General features: G+C 44.5%; 1 protein-coding gene across 1 annotated transcript in view; it reads right to left on the bottom strand.

Annotated features, from left to right (window-relative positions):
• The window catches only part of zfpm2a (zinc finger protein, FOG family member 2a), a 120,113-nt gene that overhangs the window by 81,748 nt on the left and 11,434 nt on the right, over positions 1-26,931 (bottom strand). The window contains exon 2 of the mRNA XM_085422588.1: positions 6,975-7,133. Coding sequence (XP_085278714.1) covers positions 6,975-7,133 — 159 coding nt within the window. The remainder of the gene's footprint in view (positions 1-6,974; positions 7,134-26,931) is intronic.

Below are 26,931 nucleotides of genomic sequence, written 5' to 3'. Positions count from 1 at the left end.
TGTTTCCGTGTATGATTTTGTAAAAGTGCATTCATCACATGCAGCTGCACACTTTTATGTAAAAAGGAGTTCCCATGAGTGCTTGCAGGAACAGGAGGAAGCCCAATGGAACAGGAAGGAAAGCAATGTGTGGGAGAGAGGTGGCTATTTATTACCGTTTGATCTATTGTGGAGGGAGCTAGAATGTGTGTTATAGGATGTAGGGGCTGATTTACAGTCCCAAGGCTCACACAGACCATGCTAAGGGATATTTGGGTATCTCTCTCCAGGATGTAAGTGCTTAAAGACCTTGTTTTACAAAAAAAAGAAAAAGACTAGACGCTCTCACTGTAGACGCACTTACTGTAAAAGAAAATCTATTTTTGCATGTCTACGGTAAGCACAGTTTGTACTCAAAAGTTTATAGGCACATAAATCAGAGCTTAGTAGGTGCCCCAAGTGTGGTGCTCTAAATAAATCCAATGTGGCTGACACAGTGGTTGGTGTCTCTTCAGACTCGGGCAGGTAAGAGCAAACCTGCTTGGGGCTGATGGTTTGTGGAGGTACATTCCTCTCACTTTTGTCACCCCATCTTTTTCATTCCTTTGATGTTTTAAACCCAACAGTGAATGGTCAAGGACAGGCCTGGATTGCTCCAGTGGCTTACTACACGCCACCACAAGGGAAAAACAGGGGCGGGAGAGGGCATGTAGATTTAAATACAAATATATGACGACAGGACAACCTATACCTTATGCAGCAAATCTAAATATGAATATATTGTAACCACACCTGCCTCTGTTCTTCGCCCCCCACAGTTCCCAAAAAAACACATTTCTGAGTCTTAGTTATCAACCTTCAAGTGACAACTGCCACAGGACACACACTACGTCACTCCAGCGCCGGCCATCCTCAGTCGGGTTAATCTCCAGATCAAGCACATACTCTGTGCTTGTTTAGCTTTTTTTCCCCTTTTTTTTGACGTGGCTCACTTCAAAGAGAGCGGCAAACATTGCCAAAAGGATGTCAGCTTTCTATCTCCCACTAAAATAGAAGATGTGTGCACGAAGAAAAAAAAAGCGATACTGTAGGGAAGTCTGCAGAAATGTCCTACTTACAGTACATGAGGTCATTATGACCCACTTTTGCTTATGCAAGTGTCTGCTTGGGCTGGCAATTTCTTCCCCCTGCTCCTCCTCTCTCCCAGTATATTATCACGGAGCCCACTCAACTAAATTCCCCCACTATTTATTGTTGGGCCTGGAGAACCTCTTTAGCATACCAGGCTCGTATTATGACGAGGATAACAAAGGCGTATATCAACAGTTCCTTCCAATGGAGCGCAGTTTGAAGAAAAAAAAAAAAAAGCTGGTGAGATAACATTAAAGGCACTACCTTGATCTCAGGCGAACATGTTAAGCCCTGTAACGAAACGTATTGGAAGTGTTTAATTACAGCCCGGGAAATGAAGCTACAAGATGATTCCTTAATTAAGCAGTGATTAAGGATTTTCTGCCTTCTATCTAACACAGTTTGCAGTGCATTTTAAACACAATCGCCCAGGCAACCTCACAGGGAACAATGTCACAGGGCTTTGATGAAGTTTCCTGCACAAATGTCACTAGGAAGAAAAAAAAGGCGAGCAGAGGAAGCAGTGCTGGAGCAGCACTCCTTTGCTTACAGTACAGTCAGTGAGATAAAACCTGGAATACAGAGAAATGTCTAGATCCCCCCCCCCCCCCCGCCCCGGATTTTAAAACAACATGGAAATGGATTGATTGAGGTGCTCCATTTCATTCACCGAGGTCCAATCTGAGTAATCGAGCCTCTGCTTTGTTTCATCATTTGAATTGAAACCCCTCTGCAGTCTTATCAAAGGGGACAGATTGTCAATGATCATCCTCTACATTATCGCCTAGATCATAATTTACATCTGGCTTAGGTTCCTTTCCCCGCACGCTCAGATGGATATACTTGAGGCTGAGTGAGAGAAAGCTGAGGAGAACAGAAGGGACGGGGAGGGCTGGGGAGGCGAGGCGGCCTGCTGGGTTCTGGGTTGGCGGGCATGCGAGAGGAGCCAGTGAGCTGTTAAAATCAGCTCTATCGCTGCTCTATCAAAGGACAGCTCTCTAGCCAAATCGCAGTCACATGCAGCGTGCCACACATTCAGGTCAATAAGCTTATAGGCGATTTACACAAACAATTCCTCGAGCAAGGTAGCAACAAAGTCATATTGGCTTTTTCCCTCCCTTTTAGCATTGTCTCTGCCGAGGAAGCCCTTGAAAATGTCAATCTCTCGCATGCGACTTTAAGGAGCTCAGGGCACTCTAATCCTGACCACTGAGTCCTGAGACAGGTTGCAATTTCTGCAAGATGGTGTATAAGTATTTTTAAGTATTCCTATGGGATTGCAGAGTTCTACAGGTTACCAAATCCCGGGCTCGATGACTTTAACCCAGTGTCGCATTTCTAAACCCATCACATGCTTCCTGGTGTTGGAGCTTGGCGATGATTTTCAAAATGTAATATCAGGAGGGCTATGCCTGCCCCCCCCTCGTCAGCATCGTTGATATTGCATATTTGGCTGCTGATGCAGATTGCGTCACATATACAGATAAAGTCAATTCAAGGAAGCAACCTTTTTCACCAAAGTCAAGCATAGCTGTAAGACTTCTCTGCTATCTGAAAAATAGGTCTGAATTGCATGCAATTTGTGGCAGGCAGAGCACTCCAATGGAGGGAGGCTATTAGTGAAATGCCTTGCCACTGTCTCTTTAAATGCCAATAAATTCCCATCATTACAGAATCTGGCAGTTTTCCTCCCTGTCTGCAGCCTGGGTCTTTATCTCGCTCTGCCTCAGTCTCTGAGCATGTAGATCTGGCCCAGTTAGATTGTCATACTTAACAAACATTAATGATTAATTTCCTCCACTGAGTCAAATGGGGCTAAAGGGATGACTCGATTCATCTTATCGCACCACAAATTAGCATTTCCCCATATTCTCCAGCATCAACTGTGCATTAAAATTCCACATTTACCATTCTGGGCACTGGCAGCTGTGGTGAAAGAGCCAAGGAGATCTTCCTCCCGTGTTGCTGGAGATTCAGATTACTTCTGTGTCGCACAAAGAATAATTAATTGTGCCACTTTCTCCTTGTTACTGTACATCTGTGGCTGCCGCAAGTCAAATTACTCACCGAGAGGTTATTTGAAAGTTCAAGGTGTATTTTTTTTTTTTTATTATTTACTGTGTTAAGTCCTTTGCTTTCACTTTTCACTTCAACTGTGATAGAATATTTCTGCCCCCATTGTTTCTGTAATTCGAGGAGAACGGCACAAAAGAGTGCAAATTTTCACGTTTAACTTGATGTATCTTGACACCCGCAACAACCTCAGAAACGAACTGAAAAAAAAAAACAACCCTCGTGTAATGTAACTTCAAGAAAAGCTGTTTTACGTCGAGGAAATGAGACACGTGAAATGACATGTAAATTTACTGTCAGTGCTAAGTAAGGAAGTCATTTGTCATCAGACAAACACTTGGAACGCTCAGAGGGAACAGCTTGTGGCAACACCCTGTGCTGAACTTCACAGATAGCCAACAATAAAAGAGGGGGTGAAACAGCAAGGTGAAATTTCACAATTTCAGTAAAAAAAAGATGCCACTCAGCGTATATAAAAAAAAGGTATCTTTCTCACAATTATGGAGCCAGGTGTGTCAAGAGAGTATAAATCTTTTCTGTGGGAGCGAGCGTGTTCATCTGTGGGGTTCTTCACAAGCACAGCTCCATAAATGTGAAATTGACCGAGCAGGAGAGGTTGTTTGAGGTAAAAATTCTTGTTTAATAGCAAGGGAAAGCCAAGGTTATTTCTTTAGATGTGTGCCTTTCCCCCTTCCTCATAGAAGTCTTGAAAGGGAGGCAGACCCCCTCTAAAATGCCATGTATATTAAAAACAGTGTTCAATCTCTCTGGGGTGCTACTATTCCACCAAGCTTGTTCATTTTCAGAGACATTATTCTGAGCTGAACTGACAGGGGGCTGCTCATACCTGTAACCGTATATCCACACGATTCAGGGCTGCCCATTACTGACGATCATGACGCATTATGCGAGGGATTAAATTGTGTAGCTGGTCAAAATAGGTCTAACTTGAGTACTTCATGTGCAGCTGGATAGTCCCATCAGTGATAAAGCACTGTATTTTAATTCTTGATCACTGAATTGTGTATCCAAAATAAAACATTAACTTGCAGAGTATTGAATGAAGCTGTCTAATAGAGGCATTGGATTGGAGTAATTACCTGGGATGATGTGAAACACATGTTCTTGATATACAAATTTAGCTTTATTTTAATAGATTCTGTCTGTTTGAACTTTTTTTTGACTCCAAAAACAAAATAATAAAATCACTCCTTCCTTTGTTAAACTGGACATGTGCGACCACTGGTGAGGCCTAACAAAAGGACAATGCTGTGTTTAAATGGGTCATAAGTCAGAGGGCTTAGGAAGCACTGATGCAGGACTAATCATTTCTACTGTTTGTCTGAAGAAGAAGAAAAAAGATGATCCTAAAAGCATTTTTGTCATTTCTGTTGCCAATGTCAAGCTAACAGGCCCTTGTGTGTGTGTGTGTGTGTGTGTGTGTGTGTGTGTGTGTGTGTGTGTGTGTGTGTGTGTGTGTGTGTGTGTGTGTGTGTGTGTGTGAGAGAGAGAGAGAGAGAGAGATGCCAACAGCACCTTACAAGCTAAATCAATGAAAGGGCCAAAACCCAGTGAGAGCCACAGCACTATTAACTAAACAGGTCAGGGAGTCAACCGTCACCTAATTTTGAGGTTCCTGAGCCTCAGACCAAGATGGGACGTCAAGGTGCTCCACGCACTTATCTGGGGAGTCCCTTTTCTGCAAGGGTAAGGCAAATGGCTGAGTCTTTGGTGGCATTCAACTTCTTGACCTTTGCGCCTTTAAGCGGCTTTGCTACTTCACCGCACTCTGATCAAAGTTAATAAGTGCTTCATATGTTAATGAAAATTGGTACTCCTCTTTGTGTTCCTACAGCTTTTTAATACCTATTATAGACTGAAACTTTTAATGGAGGTTTTAGGTCCCCCTGACAAGCCCATTTCAGAGAGTGACTACACAGATACAAGGCTAAGCTAAGACCAGAGAGTTACTGCTCAGTGGAGGAACCTTACACGGGAGACCTTATTCTCCGGGAAGCAGCAGAAGATAAAGGCCATGGGATGAGTGGCTGCTTTAAAACCCACGTTCAAGTCCGCACAGGGCTAATTACAGCACGCCATCACATTTGAGAGGGTTTAGTTAATCAAGGGGGGGCTCTCTTTTGCCTCCTATAGTCGAGGAATAACACACTTAAACCATTTAATGCCGCCAGGATTGCGTCCCGTTTAATTCAAGGCAGTTTCACATAAGTGGGGTAAATTTAAGCCACTCTGACATTAGTTTTAAACAGATCTAATTGAGGAAGGGATCATGGGAAAGTGGCTACACCTGATGATTGCACACAACTTGGCACTAGGAGAAAAGAAATTTGGATAGTACATCATTTGGGTCTTATGAGGCAATGGGAGACTTAGCTACTGTAAGCTGAGATAGCAAAGTCATACAAAAAAAATCGGACTAGTAAGGCTCGTGCATGACAAGGAACAGATTAGAAGTGCTCAGGGAAAGTACTATTTGACATTATGGATTGGTATTTTGTGTTGTCTTTATTCATAAACAGGGAAAGGAGATTTGAGCCCCGGCTCCTTAAACAAAGGGAATACCAAATGGCACTGACAAGGTTCTTTGAAAATTTTCAGAAGTTGTACTACTTTTTTTTTTTCTTGTAACCACCAATACGCGCCATCTATTTCATAGCTGCTGGGTTATTAGAAGTATATGCCTCGCACTTTGAAGTTTGAGTGGGGACACATTACGGAGGAGACAAAGGGTGAAGCGGTCTCTGGTAATTGCAATTTCTGAACAATTGCGCCGTTCAACTTTTCCCGGAGAACAAAAGGAAAACATTATTGATACGATTACCGGGGCATAGCCTACCTGAAACATGAAAGATTTATTTTTTTTCCTTCAATAATGTAATCCCACGAGGCACATCAGTTTAGAAGTGTGGAGAAATAATTCTAAACAAATTTCCCTTTGAAAGGAGGGCGAGGAGGCAGACATTCAAAGCATCGGTTCTTCATTAAAAAGTCAAATTTGCGGCATCCGAGCGTCAGTAAGAGCGGGGACACCTGGGGTAGCGAACGCCACGCAACCGGAGGCTAGGAAGAGGCGGCGGCGGTGGGGTTGGGGGTGGAGGTTCTGGGCTGGGTTGCGGTGGTTGGGGGGAGGCGGGACAGGTCTGTCATCTTCACACTGTAACCTGAAGCAGGCCACAAATTAGCTCCTGTGATGGCACGGTGTGACCGAAATGAAACAAACACACAAAGAAGCAGTCTAATTGAATTGGAGTTCAAAGAGGACTCGGGCGCATTTGGCGACGCTGAGGCGCTTTATAGTGCTGGACCTCCGAGCAGTAGCAGGTGCTGCTGAGTGTTCACAGAGCTTTAGCGCCGGCTCAAAGGGAAGCGCTACGCTCTCCAGTGCATTGGTGCACCGTAGCACACCTTCACAGCACTATCACAGAGGGAGAGCCAGTGTTGCTGGTGCCATCTCCATCTCAGATCAAACCACTGCTCTTGGGTGGATTGCTGGGGATCAAATATCAAAAATGGATAGTCTCAACTCCAGGCAGTGATGCGGGAGAAATTCTCAGACGGACACAAGTTCTGCCAGGTTTGATTTGAACATGTTGAGGAATTTTATTAGACACAATTGGCAGGAGTTTAACTTACTTTTTGATGCTCAGCATTGGGGCGGGCACAGCATATTGTCCCATATTAGGCGTTTAAAAAAAGGAAAAGATGGCTGAACGCTGCATGAGGAAGCCCGCCTGTGAAGTTTCGGTTTTGGCCGAGTGCGGGACGCTCACCTTTGTTGCAGAAGTACTCCATGTCTTCGCAGCTTATGTTCTCAGTCTCAAACTCGGCGGTGAAGTTCTCCTCCACCGAAAACTCATCTTTGGCCAGGAGCTCATTCTCCTCGGAGACGCACTCCTCCTCCTCTTCCTCCAGGCCATCCTCCAGAGGACCTGAGGGAACAGGCACACATATGTACACAGAGACACACACACAGACACACAAGGGAGATGTTCAGCAATTTCATCACACCCTTCAGGCTTTCAAGAATCAAAATCTTGTCTCTCCTTGTTTCCGGTGCTGCAATAATACAAATTCAAAGCACTGCGCAACATTGCGTGGTCTAAGCGCCGTATGCATACACGTTCAGAGATTCGTACAGGCTAAAGATAAAGCCACCCCAATAAACACTATTATTTTACCACCGTGCTTCACATCAGTGTTTCCATTATTCCTATTGAAAAAAATCCCCTTGAGACTTTTTTTTTCCAGAAAAACAAGCTGACATGCAGCCAAGGTGAGCGCTGATGTTAATCCCGCTACCTGCAAAACAAAACCTCACACAGATGGAGAGAGGGAAGGAGAGAAGGGGGGCAAGAAAAAAAAGTTCCTTTCCAGACTTTTCACACAGGCATCAGCATGGGAGGAGGAAAGAAAATACTTTTATTAATTTGTTAGCCTTATCACAGGGTACAATGTTGATTTTCCATTTACATTCCATGCCTCCGGGTAATACACCAGTGCAATCTTAAAGGAGACACTTTTCCGTGTGATTAATTTTTTCCCCCCTCTGTGCAATATTATTTCTTTAAATCTAAATGATTTCAGAGGGTTTTTTTTTTTTTTGCTTGTAGCTGTACATCTCTTTTGGTATTTGCATATTACCATTTTGCTTCAATCAAGGGTGTTGATGGAATTACTGTACTGCCACCTGAATTGTATTAGTTCTGAAAACATCTCACCCAGCATTTGAATGTTATTAAGATAATACGCATCGCGCACACCTCTCTCCTTTTTCTGCCAAAACATGCCCGCAAAGTCCCCGCATGACATACCAAAAGCGAAAAAGACTGGGGGAGCCCTTCTGGTTTAAGTTTAGTTTAATATTTGAGATGATGCACTCTGAGAAAAACCTGCATAAGCCCCATGAAAAAACCCCAAAAAACACTCCTTGCTCCTTCTCGAGTCGTGTGTAAAGTGAACAATCATGTCGAAAGTGCTGCTGTCACTGCCAGCTAGATGAGGATGCTGTCTCTGTTTCTGCCTCTCGTGCATCCACCTAGAGCTCAAACAGAGCGCACTTACATCCTCTCCACACCTTTCAGTCTGTTTGTTCTATTGTAGCGGGAGCGAGCCCCCTCAGCTTTAATAAAGCAATAATTTCACTTCAGAAAGTGGGGCTGGTGTGCCTCTCCTGTTTCTCTTTCTTCTCGCGACGAGTCTCATAAAAGACCCCCCTGATGTCCACAAACTGCTTGCTCTTTTCATTAGTCTTATAAATTACTCCTTTGTAGAAGCCAACATCTGCAGGAGCCCCGGACATGAAAAGAATTAGCACGCGGATCTCTAATAGACACTGCAGAGGCAGAGTGCCGCTTTTAAATTAGGATACAGTTTTATGATCTTATCTGATGCCTTCTGCTGATTCGCTGAGGAGTGAAGTGAGGCGTGAAGTGACTCGATGAGTCTACCATCACTTAAGATGATACTGAGAGATAAATATCGCCGTATCAAGGGGAGATTGTATGACTGGCGGTAAAAGCTCCTGCCAAGGCAATTGAAGACAGTGTGAAAGAAAGCGGGGAAATACATTTCTATACACACAGTGTGTACACATTCCATTACACAGCTGAATAAGAACTGTGTGTACAACTAAACGATTCTTCCTCTGTTGCTGGCAAATACAGCAGCGCCATTGCACCGCGGAAAATAGACCTACAGTGTTGTGTGATAATAAGGGTAAAGGGAGATTAAAGATAAACTTCATGGTCAATAAAACACAAAGATTAGGTAGATAAGATGAGATAGAATTGAGGTTTAATAGACTCAGAATAAGGGCATCTCACTTCCCCACTCCAACAGATAGTAACTAAATGGAGCATTTTCAAACTGATAGAGATACTGGAGGCCTTGCTGAATATGGAAAAATGAAATATTACACCCAGCCTGAGACATTAAAGGGGGTCCGATGGCTACTTCTTTTGGGACCGCGCAGATTGACCAAAGTTTGCTCGCATTCTCATGTGTTTAGTTTATTATACAGTATTCATTGCATGGAGAGACCTGAAATTATTTCAGAGACAGCAATGATAAGAATAATGACTTTCTAAACGACCAGCAGCACACTCCTAACTCATTTTCTGATAGTGGCGTTCCTGCTATATTTAGTTGTGTACTGTTTAAAATCCTGTCACATTCGCTGTGTGACCCGCGCTTGTTGGTGCATTTCTATAGGCTCTGCTGACGAACTGGGCCAGAGGAATGTCGGCTGCTTCGCCCTCTTATCGAGCCTCCTCTGGAGTTCAGATGGCCAATGACACCGCGGAGAAAGTGTCTGCGCTTCACTTTGCCGCAGAAAACAACACAGCCGGCTTTAAGTGGTGCGCTCATTACGGCTGATCTAAGCCTGCTAGAGATGCATGTTAACTTTATAGTAACAAGCGATCTTTACCCAACGACAAAATCATCTACCGGTTGACGTAATTAGCGAAGCAGCTTAATTTTAAAGAGTGATCAATCAGAAAATATCACCCCATTTTCTTCCTTTCTCTGTTTTATATCATTTTAAGTTGCACATTTAAGACAAAACATGTCATTTAAAGATATGAAGTCACAGGTTTGTTCCTCTGTAAATATTTGACACGTGGCGACGGGTTACAGGAAGGCTTCCTAACAGGTTGAGAACCACTCGACTCAACAGTTAATTAGTTTATCATTAAAAATGATCGTTAAAATAATTAGCAGCTGAAGCCCTGCGCTAATTATCTGTAACCTGAAGTGTGGCAGCCTTTCAGAGCACACTTTCAAGTTTGCAGACAAAAGGCTTGGATCGTGAGATAATCGTAGCACAAACGCTGCTATCTGCTCACTTTTAACAGGATCTTTCAGGAGGCTGCACTCTGTCTCAACTTCCTCTCAATCAGGGTCAGTGTCCAGGTATCCCAGCACCCTCCACATCCGCCCTGACACATGCGCACCCTCCAGCCTCGACTGTATCATCCGCATTCATCAAGACTCTTCTTCTGCCGAGAGAGACCGAAAGAAATCTCAGCTCTGTTCAAACAGTCATGCAGCAGGAGCAGCCAATGCTAATAGAGACATTGGTAGCTGAATGCAGGCTTGATCACAGTGGCTCTTTTGTTCATGGCGTGGCCTCTGTCTGATAGGGATCGGCCATGCGGAGTGGAGCTCCGAAGAGGGATATGGTAATGCCCCCACTGAGTCTATAAAATGGGGTGATACTCTGAGACCATATGATGGACAGAGGATTAATGAGTCACAGAGGAAGAGGGGAACAGAGGAGTATGGACTGAGGTGGTGGAATGAGCATATCTTTCAGGAAAATATACTCTGTACTCAAGTCTGTGCCTCAGTGGACTAAAACAGAAAATAGGAAAGAAAAAACACACACACATGTGCCAACCTTGTTCCAAAGCTCACACTCAAAAAAAAAGGAAGACGAAGAAAAAGAGGAGCTCTGAAGAAATATGTGTGTATGTGCAAAACTGTATGAGTGACTGCTAATTTCATGGCATGCTTTTTCAAGCATCCGCAATGTGGGGAGCTTGTGGCCGGGCTGTGATAGCGATACCTCACATTATCAGCAGGCTCCACAGTGTGATGTGTGGATCACAAACCCAGCCTCCTCTATAGCTCCCTAATTAGAGGTGAGGTAATTGAATCTGACAGAACAAAGCGGCAGATCTCTATAAGCATGGAAATCATTTTTGCTCCCACCTATACAGTTTTTCATCCAAACGGTCCATTGAAAATGTGTCCAAGCTGGCCTGGGGATAAAACGTAGCACCTGAGACTAAACATGAATGCATAATGCAGCCCTAAAATCCAACAGGGCCACACAGCTCAACCTCTGCCAGCTCTGCTCCTCCTCGTGACTGGCCCTTTGTGCCAAAACTGATACTGGGCCTTCCTCACTTCCGGGTGAACACGCACACACACATGCAAACTTTTGCGTGGGAGGAAATACAGGAATACACTTTGCCAAGCAGGTTTAGATTCCTGTGATCCTAACCCTCCACAGCTGGAGAAAAAGGAAACGACAACCGTGTGCGAAAACATAAAAACACGACTGTGTCTCATCTTGGAGGATAGGTCGGGAAGGTTGAGAGAGAGAAACGAGAAAGAGAAGGAGGAGGTGGTAGTGGAGAGAGGCAAAGGGAGACTGGGGGCCATCCTCTCTCCTCAGCTCTAATGACCTTTGGGAAGCAGAGGGCTCCCTCAGCCTTGGAGGAGACTTAGTGTATATGTTACAGGGCTCAAGCCACTAATTTAATCCTTGATCACTGTAATGAAATAGATACCATTTACGCAGCTCTTAATAGCTTCATATGCTACAGGAACCCTCAAAGGAATTTTTCATTTCAAGCATCTTTTTTTTTTGTACTGCATAAATGTTACAAAAAAAAAAAGCGCTTCCTTTTTTTTCCTCCAAGTTGTACACTCTGTGATCAAACTAAATGTGGAGCTAATGCTGTAACACAAGTCAAAAAGTAAATTAGCATTTGCATATTGTCTGTGAATGGCTGCTTGTGTGTAAATGCGTGTGTGTGTGTGTGCTGGGAGGAGCGTGGAACAGCTTCAGTGGAGACTGATGTGTTCTCAGAGCCGCAGTCTGTGACCAAGAATAAGCAATGCTATTGTTTAACTTGATTTTCCGGTCGCTAAGCAGTGTAATTCTCGTGATTAGAAATGGCTGCCTTCCTAAATTCGGGCACTTACAATCAACAGTCAACAAACTGCTCGAAAACGCAGCACCCAAAAAAAAAACAACAACAAAAAAAAGGATATTGTGTGGTGAAAAGGGGAGGGAGGGAGGCTGGGTTTGTTCTAAAGTGGGGGTGGAGGGGGGTGAATGTATTCACATCCTCGTATGACACACGCACAGAGGAAGAGCACACACACTCGTTTGCGAGGCTGCAGCAAAAGATGACAAGGCATCTAAATGTGATCTGATGACATCATGTGTTTAGATGGCCCGCCGAGTTTACATTACTGTACATTTAAGCTTCGTGCAGCAACACTAAGGCACAGCCGCTGGCTAGGAAAGTATCTCCGTCCACAGATTTCTCATGACATCCTGTGAAATCCACATATAAAAAATCTAATAAATAATAATAACAATAAAAGAGAAGGGGTGTGTGTGTATTTTTTTTTCTCAAATACTGGTAACATAATTCCAGTCGAGTATCTTATTCCAATCAGACACAGCTTTGGATCCACGGCATGTTTGCGGAGTTTCTAAGTTCTGTGTTGTTGCGCCCAGTGTTTCTGTCTGGACCGTTGAAGAGGAATAACACGCTCTTACTTCTTTATCCAATGAATTTGAATTGGAATGGCATGAAAACATGCTGGCATTTGACTATGCCATTAAAATGCTGGAGGCACCTCTGAGCGTGCCCGAGGGCTTCAGCAGATGCCAGCCAGTTTCTCTGTGGAGTTAGCTGGGTCCTGCTACACTCTACTGACTTTACTTGCCTCTCTAGAGCTTACAGAGGGACGCGCACATGTCCAAGTGGACACTGGTACAACGTTTGGTCCATAAAAGTCACTGAGCTTGTCTTCCAAGTAATATGGTTTTAGTTAATGCCTCTTTTTGCAGGGTAACATTTGCTTTGTAGGTGCAACGAAGGGATTAAAATGCTGTTAAAGTGGCCAGTGTGCTGGATTTAAGTCCTTCCTGTTACACACTTGCTTCCCTCTCTGGCTGAGTGATTTATTAGTGTCATTCTGTTACTTATAAGGAAATAAAAGTTAACCATGTGCCTGTACACTGCATGTGACAGCTGAAACAAAGCAGGTAAAATATGTGTGGTCTTAATTACTGGTTTATAAGCGAGCTTTTCACTAGAACGTTCACTTTTAATGAAGCCATTGAGTGAGGCTCCTCCAGGGAGCTATCATGGTTAAGTGGGGGCATCCATCTTCAGCCATTGGCTCGTCTGCAGACGAGTGGAGGCTCTGTCTACAGCACGCTCACCTCATATTGGCTCACTTTATCTCCACTAAGTAAAGTCTGTTGGAAGGTGCTAACAGTGGCGAGAAAAAGACTTTTGTCGAGCAGCTCTGATGAGACTCGGGGAGTTTTCATTCTGCAGAGGCACCGGGCACTTGACTGTCTGTTAAGTGCTTAATAAGATGCCTTCGTCTGACGTGGAAAGCATCATATTCATCACATTCAGTGGCCTGCAAGCCCGTTGGGGCTAAAATACTGTAGCGATATTTTAAAATGCTAAAACTGCCTCCGCAACAATTAGCTTTCAGTCGAGCATCGTTTCAAAGAATTTAATGGGGCGCCTTCAGAAAAAGAAAAATGATTACCGTATCAAAAAAGTGTAGATAAAACAATATTTTCTCATCAAGGAATTTCTATGAAATGGATATATCTAAGATGTCAATTTCATTCCAGTGCTATGAAGCATGGGGGGGGAGGGGGGGGGGGGTTCTTTTGCAATAAATTCTTCATTAATTCAATTCTAATTTGCCTCTGGTTCCTATTTCTACTATTGATAGTTCCACTTCTTAATACCTCGGATAAGGGGGGTAGAAAATCATTCCAATAACTCAGTGGAGGCTGTGAGCAGCAGATAGGATCTAAATATTACCAATGCCAAAAGAAGTGTGAAGTCTGATGAACATTTCAAAAGAACAATTCTTTATGGATCAGCTAAATCTTTTCCACTTTTTAATTAAAAGTAAAGAAAATAGAAGTTAATTATCCTGTAAAGATTAGCTGGTGGGCATCTTTCTGTAAATTAGTTCTAATTAAAAGGAAATTGTCAAATGACATTCAAAGCACTGTCCTTTAAAACACAGACCGAGATGGGCTTTTTCTCCCCCTCCTCCTCCTCCCCTTCCTCCCCCACTCTGCCTCCCTCCTAATTCTTGATCTGGCCATGTGAAGCTTCTTGCTGGAAGATTAGGATTCTGCCAGTGCTTCAGACAGCACACACACACACACACAAAGGCACACACACACACATACTTTGTGCTCCCTGGATAGCAGGCCTCTAGCACACTGTGAAATACTACTGCATCAATGAGGAGCTAGGTTGCTGGAGATAAATACTCCTCATTGATAAATGATTGCACTGATTAGCTTCCTTGGAAACAGGCGTAAACTCTTACACTGTATCGGGCTGATATTGGGTTCTAGTAAATTATCAGGCGCTAGCCACCGTCCAGCCCAGTGTAAAAATGGCCAATTTACAGATTTATAGTGATGCAAAAGTTTCCCATATTACCATCAGAGGGATCAAGACATGAACAGCCTCATATATCCAATAGAAGACCAGAAAATTGTGAGAAAAAAGCCTCGACAAAAGGTTTCCCATGTACAAAGTGCAATCCAAAACATTTTTATTTACTATAATATAAAGTCTCCAAATCTTCCAACTGTAAAAATATTGAATGTTTTCATTTTTCAAAACAGTTACATTCCTTCTCTGATCTAGATCACCAGCATCACTATCAGAGCCCCATCTTCCATGTTTCTTCTCTGCCACCGACATAAAAGTGCGCAAACATGTGCACAGAAACGCCACTTAACCAAACCTCCGCTATCATCGCTTCACAAATAAATGATAAATCAATCTTCTGGGGTACATATGTGTGTATGTGCGCGTGTACTGTAGCTTTCATCTGATTTCATGTGGATTTCATCATTCATTGTCTGGGCTCGGCTGTTGCTCCTCATGCGCTCGCTGCATTGTATCAAACCGGGGGGGGGGGGGATTCCAGCATACAGTCCGACAGCAAAGAGGGAGGAAAACAGCGCTGAAGCCCCTCCATCTGCTCCGGCTAATGATGATGCTCTCCTTGGCCTGGAGCAGAACTGTGTGAGGGAGATTTACACCCATAATACCCCCGAGGGCTCTGGAGCCGCCACCGCACTCCAAAACACCGTCACTCCATCACTTTCTATATGATAGCTGGCAGAGCAGGTAACAATGGACCAGCAACAATGTCTTTTTGTATTACTGACAAGTGCCTTATTTGGTTGACATAACCTGCCTCTGTGTCTGCGAAGTGGCACTGAGCACACAGGAAAATGGATGACAGCTACACCATTGAGACATTGTGCACTTGCAACAATCACACCACACTATGTTTCTTACAAAAAAAGAAGAACGTAGCAGCGTGTGTGATATGAGGCAGGCAAGACCAGCGCTGACTGAGGGAGCGGTGGCTGTCTTTACGAAACTCTAATTGGAGAGATGGCAGTAAGGGAAATCAGGCATCACAGTGAGGTAAACTGAACAGAGCTGCCTTTTTCCATTTACTCTATTATAAAAGGTTTATAAGTTGTAATTGGCCTTCAATTTGGGAGCTTCAGACCCACTATAAACCCCTGTGTGGGCCTAGCCCTGACATCTATCTCCTAAAACAAGTGAGTTAAATGGTGAGAGGCAGAAAGAACGACTACGTGCGAGGGAGAAGTGGAGCGCTGCACTCCTCAGGGATTGTGTTCACACACAGTAAATGGAAGTGGCACAGCTCTGACCTTTGAGCCGCAGCGTACGAGCAAAGTGAAGGCGCTGTCAAAATATTGCTTCAGAAATGACAATCCACCTCGCCAGTCCCGAGCCTTGACATGGCAGGCAAGTGGAGAGGCGTAACCTGCTGATCCCAACATTACAAATGAGGGGATTATCATGACAACAAACCGCAGCTCGACACACTGCATACCCTAAAGATATTCTAGCGTTGCCCCTTATTATCAGCAAAGTCCCACACAGATAGCCAGAGATGACACTCGGGGCAGGCACCCAAAAAAATCGTCACGTGTCAGGATCCCCCCCCCTCCCATAAATAAAATTTCAAATCGGGCTTTTGCAAAATGACTTCCTCCCATCAGCATCGGCTTGGCTGCCTCGATATTAAACTTAGACTTTCCTAACTTTGGAATTTGGCAGGAGAGCAAGTTCTTTGCATCTTCATTTACACCCGTGTAATACTCGAGTCCACGGAGAATAACTCAATCGTAAAGAATAGCAAAATATCACAAGCAAATTACGAGTGCTCTGAGAGGAAGCTTGGGAGGAACAAAGACAGGCAGCCATAATTATATCTTGGCGTGTATAGCATGTCAATGGGCCACCTTTCGTTCTGGAGGCCATTCCCCTGGGCCCCTCAGGCATCAAAATGATGTCCAAATTATTTTGTGCTCTATTGCAGGATCGCGTGATTATCATATTTACTGCGGGTGCATTATGACAACATCGATGTTTACACCTGTCTCCGTGAGAAGGCAAGGTTTACACTCTGTAATTTAGCAAATGTACAGTATGCATATGAGCTTGTTGGCAGGGATTTAAATTAGGTCAGATATGGAATACATCAATAGCAACCCATATGTGCATCTTTCTCTTTCTTTTCCCCCCCTCGTCCCTCCCCTCCCCAGCCTTCTTTGCTCAGAAGCTTGGCGATGAAGCAGCTTGACGACTGCAGAAGTGTGATATGTGCAAATCACATTTGCAGATGAGCTTGAAACTCCCTTTTAATATTCAGATATCAGACATTCTGCACTGAGAAGCCCGCTAAGACGCGATTCGGGGGAGAAAAGCGAGATCCGCGTCATTAAGGGAATCGTTAGAGGCTCGGTTTACGTTTTACATATTTCACAAAAATGTACAACCAAGTAAAAACATCACCAGTTATCTGCGATAACAATGCAAATTTTTGTCAGAGAGCACATGAAGATTCTGTCAAAATCCAAAGTCGCTCAGGTCTTTCTTTTCTTTTTTTCTCCCCCCCCCACCCTTCCTCTCTGGCTTAACACCCCTCAGCTTATTGGCGCTTTGATTTCTTTCATATTTTTTTTCCCCGAGAAGTCACACAGACTGGTGGAGTCAAAGACGGTGAAAGGTATGTTTGCCACGAGGCACGGGAACACGTGTCCCCACAGCCTGCCAATAGCTCATCAAACACACAGGCCCGTGGATGGATGCGAGCCCGGCTGGCGTTTAGGACGTCTGAACAGCATCAGCTCTGCCATACAAACCAACCGCCGACTCCTGTTTGCTCGCTTCAGTCAAACCCACTGGAGAGCAGCCTCGTTCCCTGACCGCTCCCTCCACGCAATCGCACGGCGGCGACAACAACGCCACAGCAAGGCTGCGTTTCTTCTCTCCTACCTGCTCCTTTGTGGCATACTGTAGTGCCCTCGATGGCAATTTCGCTACTTTGCACATCCTCAACTTTTTCCCAACCGGATGACAGAACGTAGCCCCTGCAATTCCACCCCCTCCCCACCCTCTTACCTCCTTCATTTCCCCATGTCTTTAGCCCTGCGCCAAATTTGTCTCTGTGCCATTTTAATTACAGCCAAGGCAATCTTTATGGTGGTATTCTGCAAGAACACCAATCTGCAAAAAAGGTGATAAGTAGAACCGCCACCCAGCTTTGGTATCAGTAATAAACAGACACTTAATTGAATAATTTGACCTAAGAGGCTGATCCTGGGAAATAGCATGTTGGAAAAATTATTTTGAATATTGAAGACAAGTTCAGTGTTTTGCATGACGCCTGCAGTGGGGAGGTTGGGGGGGGGGGGGGGGGGGGGGGCACAGTGGTTTTGGCCGGATGCCCGCACAACTCACCAATGTGGGACATGGTAAGTCTTTGCGGAACAGATAAGTGAGCCTTTGGTATCCTGGAAGCACTCAGATGTGTGTGTGTTTTGGAAATAGCGGTGTTGGTGTTGGTGGGGGTGACACGTGTACACACGAGCCCCGCGTGCAGGCGTGTGCGTGCATGTGTCCGATATGTATGAGACGGTTTTGGGGTAGGGGGAGGAGGTGGGGGTGAGGAGTGTGAAGTGTGCCCACTCGAGGTCTGTCTCTAGCTAGCAGCCACATGGGCACATCCTCTGTGCCCCCACCCCCCAACCCATACCTTCCCCACACACACACACGCGCGCGCACACACACACACACACACAAAAACACACACAGAGCAGCTTTCCGCAGAGCCTTAGAGACAATGACTCGCGGCACCTTCCTGTTTAAGGATAGCTGTCAGAGGATGATGGCTCCGATTCAACACTGCAGCAGGTTTGCACTGAGCTCCCTGATAAAACGAAAAAAGCAAAAGCCTCCACTCTCCTCTCTCTCTTGCTCTCTTTCTGTCTCTCCCCCCTCTCCATCCATGTGTTGTCTCTCTCTCTCTCCATCACTCTCCCTCTCCCTCCACAGTTCAGCACTGATTTGACTGCTAGCATAATTTTGCAGAGGAGACTATTTGCAGATGCAGCAGAGTTATCAATCCGAACAGACACACAATCCGGGTCCAATGTCACTTCTCCTCATTATGTTAATGGTTAATACATGCAAATGAAAACATTCCGGCAATTTGATTTCTTTGAAGATAGTTTGCATATTGTCTTAGCCATAATGATGGTACACTTTCTCCCCAGCTTCGATTTATGCAAGGCTAGTTAGTTCATTTTTATCAGCTCTGAGTTCATTTCTAGGGCTACTGGAATGTGTTTTCCCCTTCCCCTCACTATTTAACTAATTAGGATTCAGGTACCATAAGCAGATTTTTCACGCTATTGGTGTTTTTCTTAATTAAGAAACAAATGAATTCTCCCCAGCAAAATAGATGGAACAACGGGATAGGGTGCCAGGGGCCAGATGCGGCGCTTCTTAATTAGAAGTCACTCCATTGTCTGAGGTTTTTTAATGAAGCCCCAATCTAAATGGATATCAAAAAAGCTTCTAGTGGAGAGAAAAAAAACACACACACACACACCGGCCATTTAAAATAATAAGGAAATAAAGATAATGAAAGACAAAAGATATGTACTGGCAGCCCCGGCTCACACCTCCAGTTCAGTGCATGCAGTGCTCTCGTCACCTCTGGATGAGCCCTATTAAAACGGCTCGATCCCTCGTCGGCCTCTGCCTGCCTCGCAGCCATGTCTAATGTTCTGCCAAGCCAACAGTGAAACAGTCTCGTTTCAACTTCTCATCAAAGGTGGAAGTTTCATTACCCCGTGGATGGTTATCAACTAACTATTTCTGAAAACTGTTGCAGCTGTCAACTTCCTGTCTTGGCTTGAAAAGCAGCGGCAGCCAGTGGAATCCATGTTTATCACATCAGTGTCATTCATGATAGGCTGACGCTCGGCGCAGGCAGGGCCCACGCAACATTTCCAATTAGCTGGAACAAATTGTCACCTGAACACAACGTGTAGGGCGGAAATGGTGGCACACAATTAGATTTGAGCACCTAAGATTTAAAAGCAGTGCAGGTGGAACAAAGGGAAAAAGTTTCTATTTTCAAGTTAATCCCCAGCAGGATGGGTTTTCTTTAATTTCTTGCGATGCCCCATCGTTTCTCTAAGCTTCGGTGATACCGCTGCATTGGTGACTGAAGGCGATAACATCGGGCTGTTTTTGACTGAAATAAACCCCGTAGCATGCCCATATGTGCTGCCAACCCCATCAGTTCTTCTTCAGACGGCATGGCTTAGGAGCTCCCAGAGGATGGGCCAGTGCCCACTGATATGGTCCCAGCAACCGTCTTGTCCGGGCCAAGTATCCGCGCGCCCAGGGGCTGTGCCATCAATGCCATGACTTGTGCCAGACTGGATCCCACCCAGCAATCCATTTCAAAGGCTTTTTTTTTATGGATCAGGTATGCAGTGTGATTTTCCTTTCCCTTTGTAATGCGCCGTGTCAAAGGCGAGCTAGGCTGACTTTAAAGTCATATACTAGTTTTTTTTCCGCCTTTCATTTGGGAAGGAGACATAATTGATTTCTGACTTTCCAAATGTCAAGTTGGAAGAGATTAGAAGAAAAAAAAGAGCAAAGTCCGAAAATCAATCTGCAATATGGTCACGTTGATTTGGAAGGTATTTGCGGTTTAGTGCTTTTATTTACAGTAGAACTTTAAATCAGTGGCGAGCAAACGCTTGGAAATCGAGATCATCTAAATAATTCCCAGGGGAATTCGACATTCACGAAGGCAAACCTTATTGAGAAGTAAATGAAAACGTCATCGCTTCATCGTGCAGACTACAATTTACTGATTGATTTCTCCGGGTTTACTGGGCTGGAAACAGATTATTTCTTTAAAGAAGCAACTTTTCTAATAAAGAAAAGTCACTTTAAAAAAAACCCACCTCTGTTTATCCACAAATTACCATAATCCTCTGGATGCTCACTCGTGTGCTCCCTCTCATTTAGAGCATTACTTGTTTATTTATATCTGTGAAAGAGATTAGAGGGGAAGATTACTTAGCACAGACAAACGGAAAAGCGATCAAAGACCGCAGGATAATGTAAGTCTTTCAGTGATTGCTCAGCTCTTTTCAAATCTACCGCTGGTGTATTAGAACAATGCGAGTGGCTGCGCTCCATACAGTGTGACAACAATAATACGAAATCCTCGGGGAGTGAACTGCATGTAAACACCGCTGATCGGCACACAGCACACTGGCACAAAGTGTCCTCTAATGCAGCAAAAATGAGCTTTGATCCTGACGAGGACACAGCAAAGGAGCAATCAGTTCAGTCAGATGACATCACTTGTTAGACATAAATGTGCTTTGAGTATCTGCACAAAGCAAAGTGTTTCACACCCCACTCTCTTCCTTCATTTTTTTTAGAAGCTCAACTAGGCAACATCAGACCTGAGTAAACAAGCAACATTATGTCCTTCTGATTAGCCCAAGAAAAAAGTGGACACGAATATGACACTCTCTCATCCAGATGATTTATGAAGTATGCTATGACAGCTGAATAGACCTTTTTTTTTTGCTTGTTTGTCTGTGCCTCACACATTTAGAGGAGCCACTGGTCCAAGCCAATTATCAATGGCAAGGCAGAAGGAACCCCGTCACTCAGACACATGTGAAAAATGAAGGTGGGAGGACGCAGAAAAATCGACAACATCTGGATCTTAAAAAAAGCAAACATGCATATAACCACAGCTAACAGCATCAGGCTAGTTCTCACACACACACAAAACTTTGCATGTGGGTATTTATTTGCAGCTGCAAATGAAGGGATGGATCTCAGGACCAGTTGGCTAATTATTTATCCTGCTAGTTTTATGGCTCTCATTAATTTCCCTCCTCTCTCTCTTTACCTTCCATTGAAAGTCTGAAGTCAACCTGCATCTGGTGCTGATAACGCCGGGGGTCTCAGCAGCCTCGCAGGCTCCCCCCTCTAACCCACCCACACGCACCTCCACTGGAGAGAAGGAGCGGCTTTCATACACGCAACCGCTGGATAATGCCATTAGAAATAGCACTCTGTGCTTCAAATCCACAAAGGATGTAATTTCTCAAGCAGGAAAACAGTATGTACAGTGTACTGGAAATGAACTGCTCCTCTAAATTCTGCGGCTTAATGGCAGAGCATAGAGGGAGCTTGATTAAGGGGAAGCACAGGAGAAGAAGCATAGATTGAGCACCAGATGCTGGTGCTTCCATAGTGATTGACTATTAACAGCTGTCAATAAACGATTGGTCAGATGTTTTATTTGTTACATGTTCTTCCTCCTTCATCAAATTGGAAAAAGGAGGACCCTGAACTGGATAAGCAGAAGACAGTGGATGCATGGATGGATGCTGTGCCCAGGGTAAAAAAAAAGACAAGGGGGGGAAGACTTCTTAACACAAACGTGTTTGCATTCCTGGCGCTGTCTGGACTTTCCTCTTTTCTCTATCTGTCAAACCCTCTGCTCAGTCTCTCTAACTTTCTTTTCTTTGGTGGTTGAGAGTTATGACAGAGATTGGCCCGTTCTGGTTTCTTTGGTGAGATCACACCCCAGCAGGTCTGAGCTGAGGCTATCTGCCACTCCCTAATAGGCCAGTCTGGCTTCCCTGCACCATCCAACTCCCTCCCCCCCTTTTACTGCCCGTCTCCTCCTCCTCCTCCTCCTCCTCCTCCCCCTGCTCCGCCACCATCACCTGTAGCTGTCCATCACATTCTCCCCCAGCACAACAATGAGCCCTTCATATGCAAGGACCTCATCATCAATCCACCAGCGAACCAAACGCCCAATTTGAGCCATTTCTTCCAAGAAGTGAACTGATAGAGACTCCATACTGGTCACACTTTCAAAAGCAACAGAGAGACACAGTGGGCGAGAATTGCTGAAAAGCAAATATTGTCGACTTTCTGCTGACTTCAAACGGCAGTCAGATGGGAGAGACTACCTAGGCAGTAAAGAAGTTGCATTACACACAACACAAGAGAAAGGGCCTAAAGAACTCTTGGTGATTCCTTTCATGTTTGTCTTTACAGGCAACCCAGAGCATTCATTTCTCTTCTTCTGTGCGAAGAAACGTAAACACGGCCCTCTCTGCGGGCTCATGAAATTGAACAGTTCTGAGCGTTAACGGCCGGCCCTTTCTTTCTTCTGTTTTAGAATTAGATGTGTTAGCTCCACCGCAGCTTTTGGCATATTCTATATGTTGTTTTTTTTCCTTAAAAAGCTTCAAATATAAATTTGCATTTCATTCATGATACATATTTCATGCTAAATCTGTCACCATTCATGTTCCCTTCCAGTAAACTCTGTTTGAAGTTTTCAAACTGAACTTTTCTCAGACAGTTCAAGAGACACATGCAGGTCAGCAAATCAATGCACCAGCACGCACACACGCACATGCAAACACAACACACACTAAATTTAATGGGAGAGAAAACTTAACCCAGTTAAGTTCTGTTTGAGTCTCCACAATGCCCCGGTGATGCTCTCTTGCACTGTTATTGGACTATCAGTGCTCAGGGGTCACGGGCCTGGGCAGTCAAGATAAAAGAGACCCTGATGAAATGAACCGTGTGGGAGCAACGAGGGCTGCTCTCTGCTGATGGAAGAAACCCAGTCACTCTGAGAGGTGAGACTGTAGCAGTGTGGTATTGACCCGAGTGACCTGGCTCACTGCTTGAACTCCAGCACACTTCGCAGCAAGACAATGGGCTTCTCCTGATGTTGGCGGCTGGCAGCCAAAGCTAATAATTATTGTAACAGCAGCTCTCTACAAACACAAATAAAGTCACTTCTTTGCATTGAAATGACTAAATTTAACCAGTTACATGATTAAATAAAAATTCTGAAAATTTGTACCAAAGCAAACATCTCCTGTGGTGGAACACAGCTAACCTTTACTCAGACTGCAGTGGCTATTATTAGCATGCCAGCCTTCCTCTCTATAGCATCACACTTAAACCTCCAGTTACTTGATAAGCACAGCGACACACTGTTAAAGAAACTGTGCCATCCCAATATGTTTGTGCTGATGAACACAACGTCCAGCTCACGTGGTACTGCTCAGGGTGATATAAGACCACAGTGTAATGATTTTTAAAATCCCCACTTTCTGTTCGAGTTTGACTTCTAATAGCAGCTTTATTATTCCTGATTGCATTTCAATGCAAGACTGTAAACACTGTATCTTCCTCCATTGTGAAATTAAACATATTTTGAAGTTACTTTCTAAGGATGTCTAAAAAAAAAATCTGCAAAATTAGACCCATTTTCATTTGACAAGGAAGGTTTCTGCAGTTATGTTGTCTAAAGCTGTTTCACCACCGGTGTGTAAACAATGTAGGGCCTAATAGGAGGGGGAAAAGAGGATAATCAACTTATAGCTGAATCCAGTTTGTTTATGCTGTAAAGTCAAAATACACACAGGCAGTTCTGATGAAGTGATGTTTTCTGGTCTTGTCAGACAGCCATCCCTCCCTGAGTCTGGTTCTGTGGGATGTTTATTCTTGTTAAAACGGAGTTTTTCCTTCCCACTGTCACCAAGTGCTTCCTCATAAGGGGCTGTCTATATGCTGGGGTTTTCTCTGTATTACTATAGGGGCTTTACATTACAATATGAAGCGACTGCTGTTATGATTTTGTGCTATATATATAAAATTGAGTTAAATTGAACTGAACAGAAAAGTTTCTGAAAACTACCTTTATAATGGATTTGTGTAAAATGTGAATTCTTCTTCCACCTTGTCAGCAGACAACATGTGAGCAAATCTCTGCACCAGTGCAGCACCTACCCACCATAGCTTTCTACATTCCTTGAAATATTCAGGCAAAGTTGGAAACTGACAAAAATAAGGAGAGTTTTCAATATTCCTCCACATATGATTGAGCCGATGACACAAATCGTTATTTACCACTTTCACATCAGAGACATGCACTGTATCGCTATCATTGAGCTGGTCAATATACATCACTTCGCCCCAAAGGATTACACCTCTTATCTGAAATGATATTCAATAAAGTGTAACTGCAAGAAATACCGAGTGGAGTGTTCTTGCTTGGATCTGGCTTATGCTGTGAAAAAAAATAACACTTTATTGGAATTAAGATCCAAGTCAAGATTACCTGAAGAAACAGCAGTTAGATTTCTGTTCCAGTGCCACGTCCTACACTTTATTCTCAGCTGCCTGGGGACTAGACCACAGTGTACCATTCCCCACGAGCCATGGGGGTGTAATAGAATGCCTTTATGAAATATATAGCGACGCCCCAGCACCTTCAGATCATAGCATGGGCTAAAGCATTTGGTGAGACTAGCTGGAGAGTCTGTGAGTGTGTGAGGCAGAGAGAGGGGGTAAACTAGGTGTTGTTGGCGCCTGACTAATACAGTCTTCCAAAAAAAAACCCTGCAGCCCAAAAAGCCAGTGAGGCGACGGCAAAACTTTCCCTGTAAAAACTCTAATATCATCAAGGTGCACAGAATGATACCACTCACTAATTTGTGAAGCCTAATTAGCTGCTGCAACTTCCCTCCTACTGCTGTGCCATCCATTTAGGGCTTCTAGCAAAGCGGCCAACAATAACTACAGTGAGATGAAGTTAACTCCAGTATGTTCGACTTGGGCTGGAACAGTAGGAGGAAGGTTTCTTCTCTTACATACTCATCTTTTTATAGCTTACATACAGCAGCTGTCATTAGATTTTCCTTGTACTTGCTGTATATAAAGAGGCTTTTAAAGTCGAATTTACTGCAATAACTCCTGTCATTGTGCAGTCTCTTTTCATTTTTAGTGTTTTGTTTTTCTCTGACATGAAAACCCACAGACACAGACACACACGCGTGCGCACACAACCCTCACCCCCACATGGCCAAGCCCCAGCTCTGCACTGTATAGCTTTTCTTTTGAATTTGATAAAGGCTTCATCGAGTGTGGTTAGAGCACTTGGGCTGAGGATCTGATGACAATTGTGGGGGTCTGTCACACAAAAAGCACACACACTGTAAGTACATTCTAATTAGCTGATGTATGCAGGACCTCATCCACATTGGAGGGGTATCAAAAAGCAATCAACGCCCCATCCCTGATGAGCTCAGAGAAACACAGAGATCCACATTGTCTATGGAAAGATGATGCGTGGCTGGACCTCCGCTCGGCTTTCCAAAACCACCATAATGCCATGCAATCATAAGACATTATGCACAGATCTGAACCCCAAAGTCACAGGATAGAGGAAAAAAATGAGTAAAGGGAATATTGAGTTCATAATTCAAAAGCCTGATTATGATGGGCGCTCTTGTGAAAAGCTGGTGCTGAGAGCCAGAAGTGGGAGAATTGGCCTGTGAGTGCCACAAAATGTGGTTATAAATGCAGAGGAGAAGCATGTTTAAAAAACTGTCATGATCAAGAGCAATACAGCACCAGATAGCAGAGAAATCAGCAGAGTTAAGATGACAACTAGTTGCCATGGAAAACTGAAAAAAAAAAAAAAAAAATTAAGTCAGCGGCAGAGAGTATGGGGACAATTCTGAAAGTGATTCTTCTCAGTGGAGGGAAATCAAATAGAAATACAATATCAGCCACAGCAGAACTGTACCTTATCAGCATGAAAATGGTGAAAAAAAATGGAATATCCTAAACATATGATCTAGGATTCTGTCAGCCATTCATAATCTAATTTGACCCCAGGCCGTGCGGCCAATTCGTTTCAGTAAAGACCATAGGTGTTTTAGCTGCAGGCCCCGACGGAGAGAGGCATGTGTGTCGCACAAAGACCATCGGTTAGCGACGTACCGAAAGGGACTCTGTATCACCATCTTATCTTCAAAGGACTGGGCAGGGGCTCAGGGGAGCTGTGCCACCACCTCGCCTCCACACAGACACACACAGAGGGGGGATTTGGACCTGCAAGCAGGAACCAGAGATCTCTCGGCCGGCACCCAGGCCTGGACCCTCCTCCAACTCGCCCGCGGAGAACAGGCAGGGTTCCTGCACACGCGGCACGACATCAGTGAGCTGATCCCCCCCCCAGCACCACCACCACCAGCCTCCTCCTCCTACTCATCCCCACCAAACCCACCCGCCCACCCGCAAAACCCCCGCCGCCGACTGCCTGCCCATTTGCTTCCTGGCCTCAGCTTGACGGAGGGGATGGGATCTGAACTCAACTTAGACACAGAGTTTCCACATTTCACAGATGGCTGGGAGAGGCTTTGCATGGAGGTGAGGAAACAGAGAGGGAGAAAAGAGAGAGTGAGAGAGAGAGAGAGTCTCGGCGGCGAAGCGGGGCCGATTTCACACCGCGGTAGAGTGCGCTAAAGCAGGCCGCCGTTAATCCACTCACTGAAGGGAAGGCCTGGAGCTATTCCGCCGCCCGACCGCCATCTCCCTCCACAAAGCCATAAATGGTGCATTATACAACTGGGCTTCAGAGACACTGCTGATATGCTGATAGGTGGCAGACAAAGACCAAAGCAACCACAGGAGCGGAGCCACATGCAGGACTGAGGGG

The sequence above is a fragment of the Rhamphochromis longiceps genome, linkage group LG11, assembly GCF_057381845.1.
Source record: "Rhamphochromis longiceps isolate RC_006_pf linkage group LG11, R_longiceps_female_GT1.1, whole genome shotgun sequence".
NCBI classification, from domain to species: Eukaryota; Metazoa; Chordata; class Actinopteri; order Cichliformes; family Cichlidae; genus Rhamphochromis; species Rhamphochromis longiceps.
The sequence above is the reverse complement of the archived record's forward strand: the minus strand, read 5'-3'. Positions and strand labels throughout refer to the sequence as shown.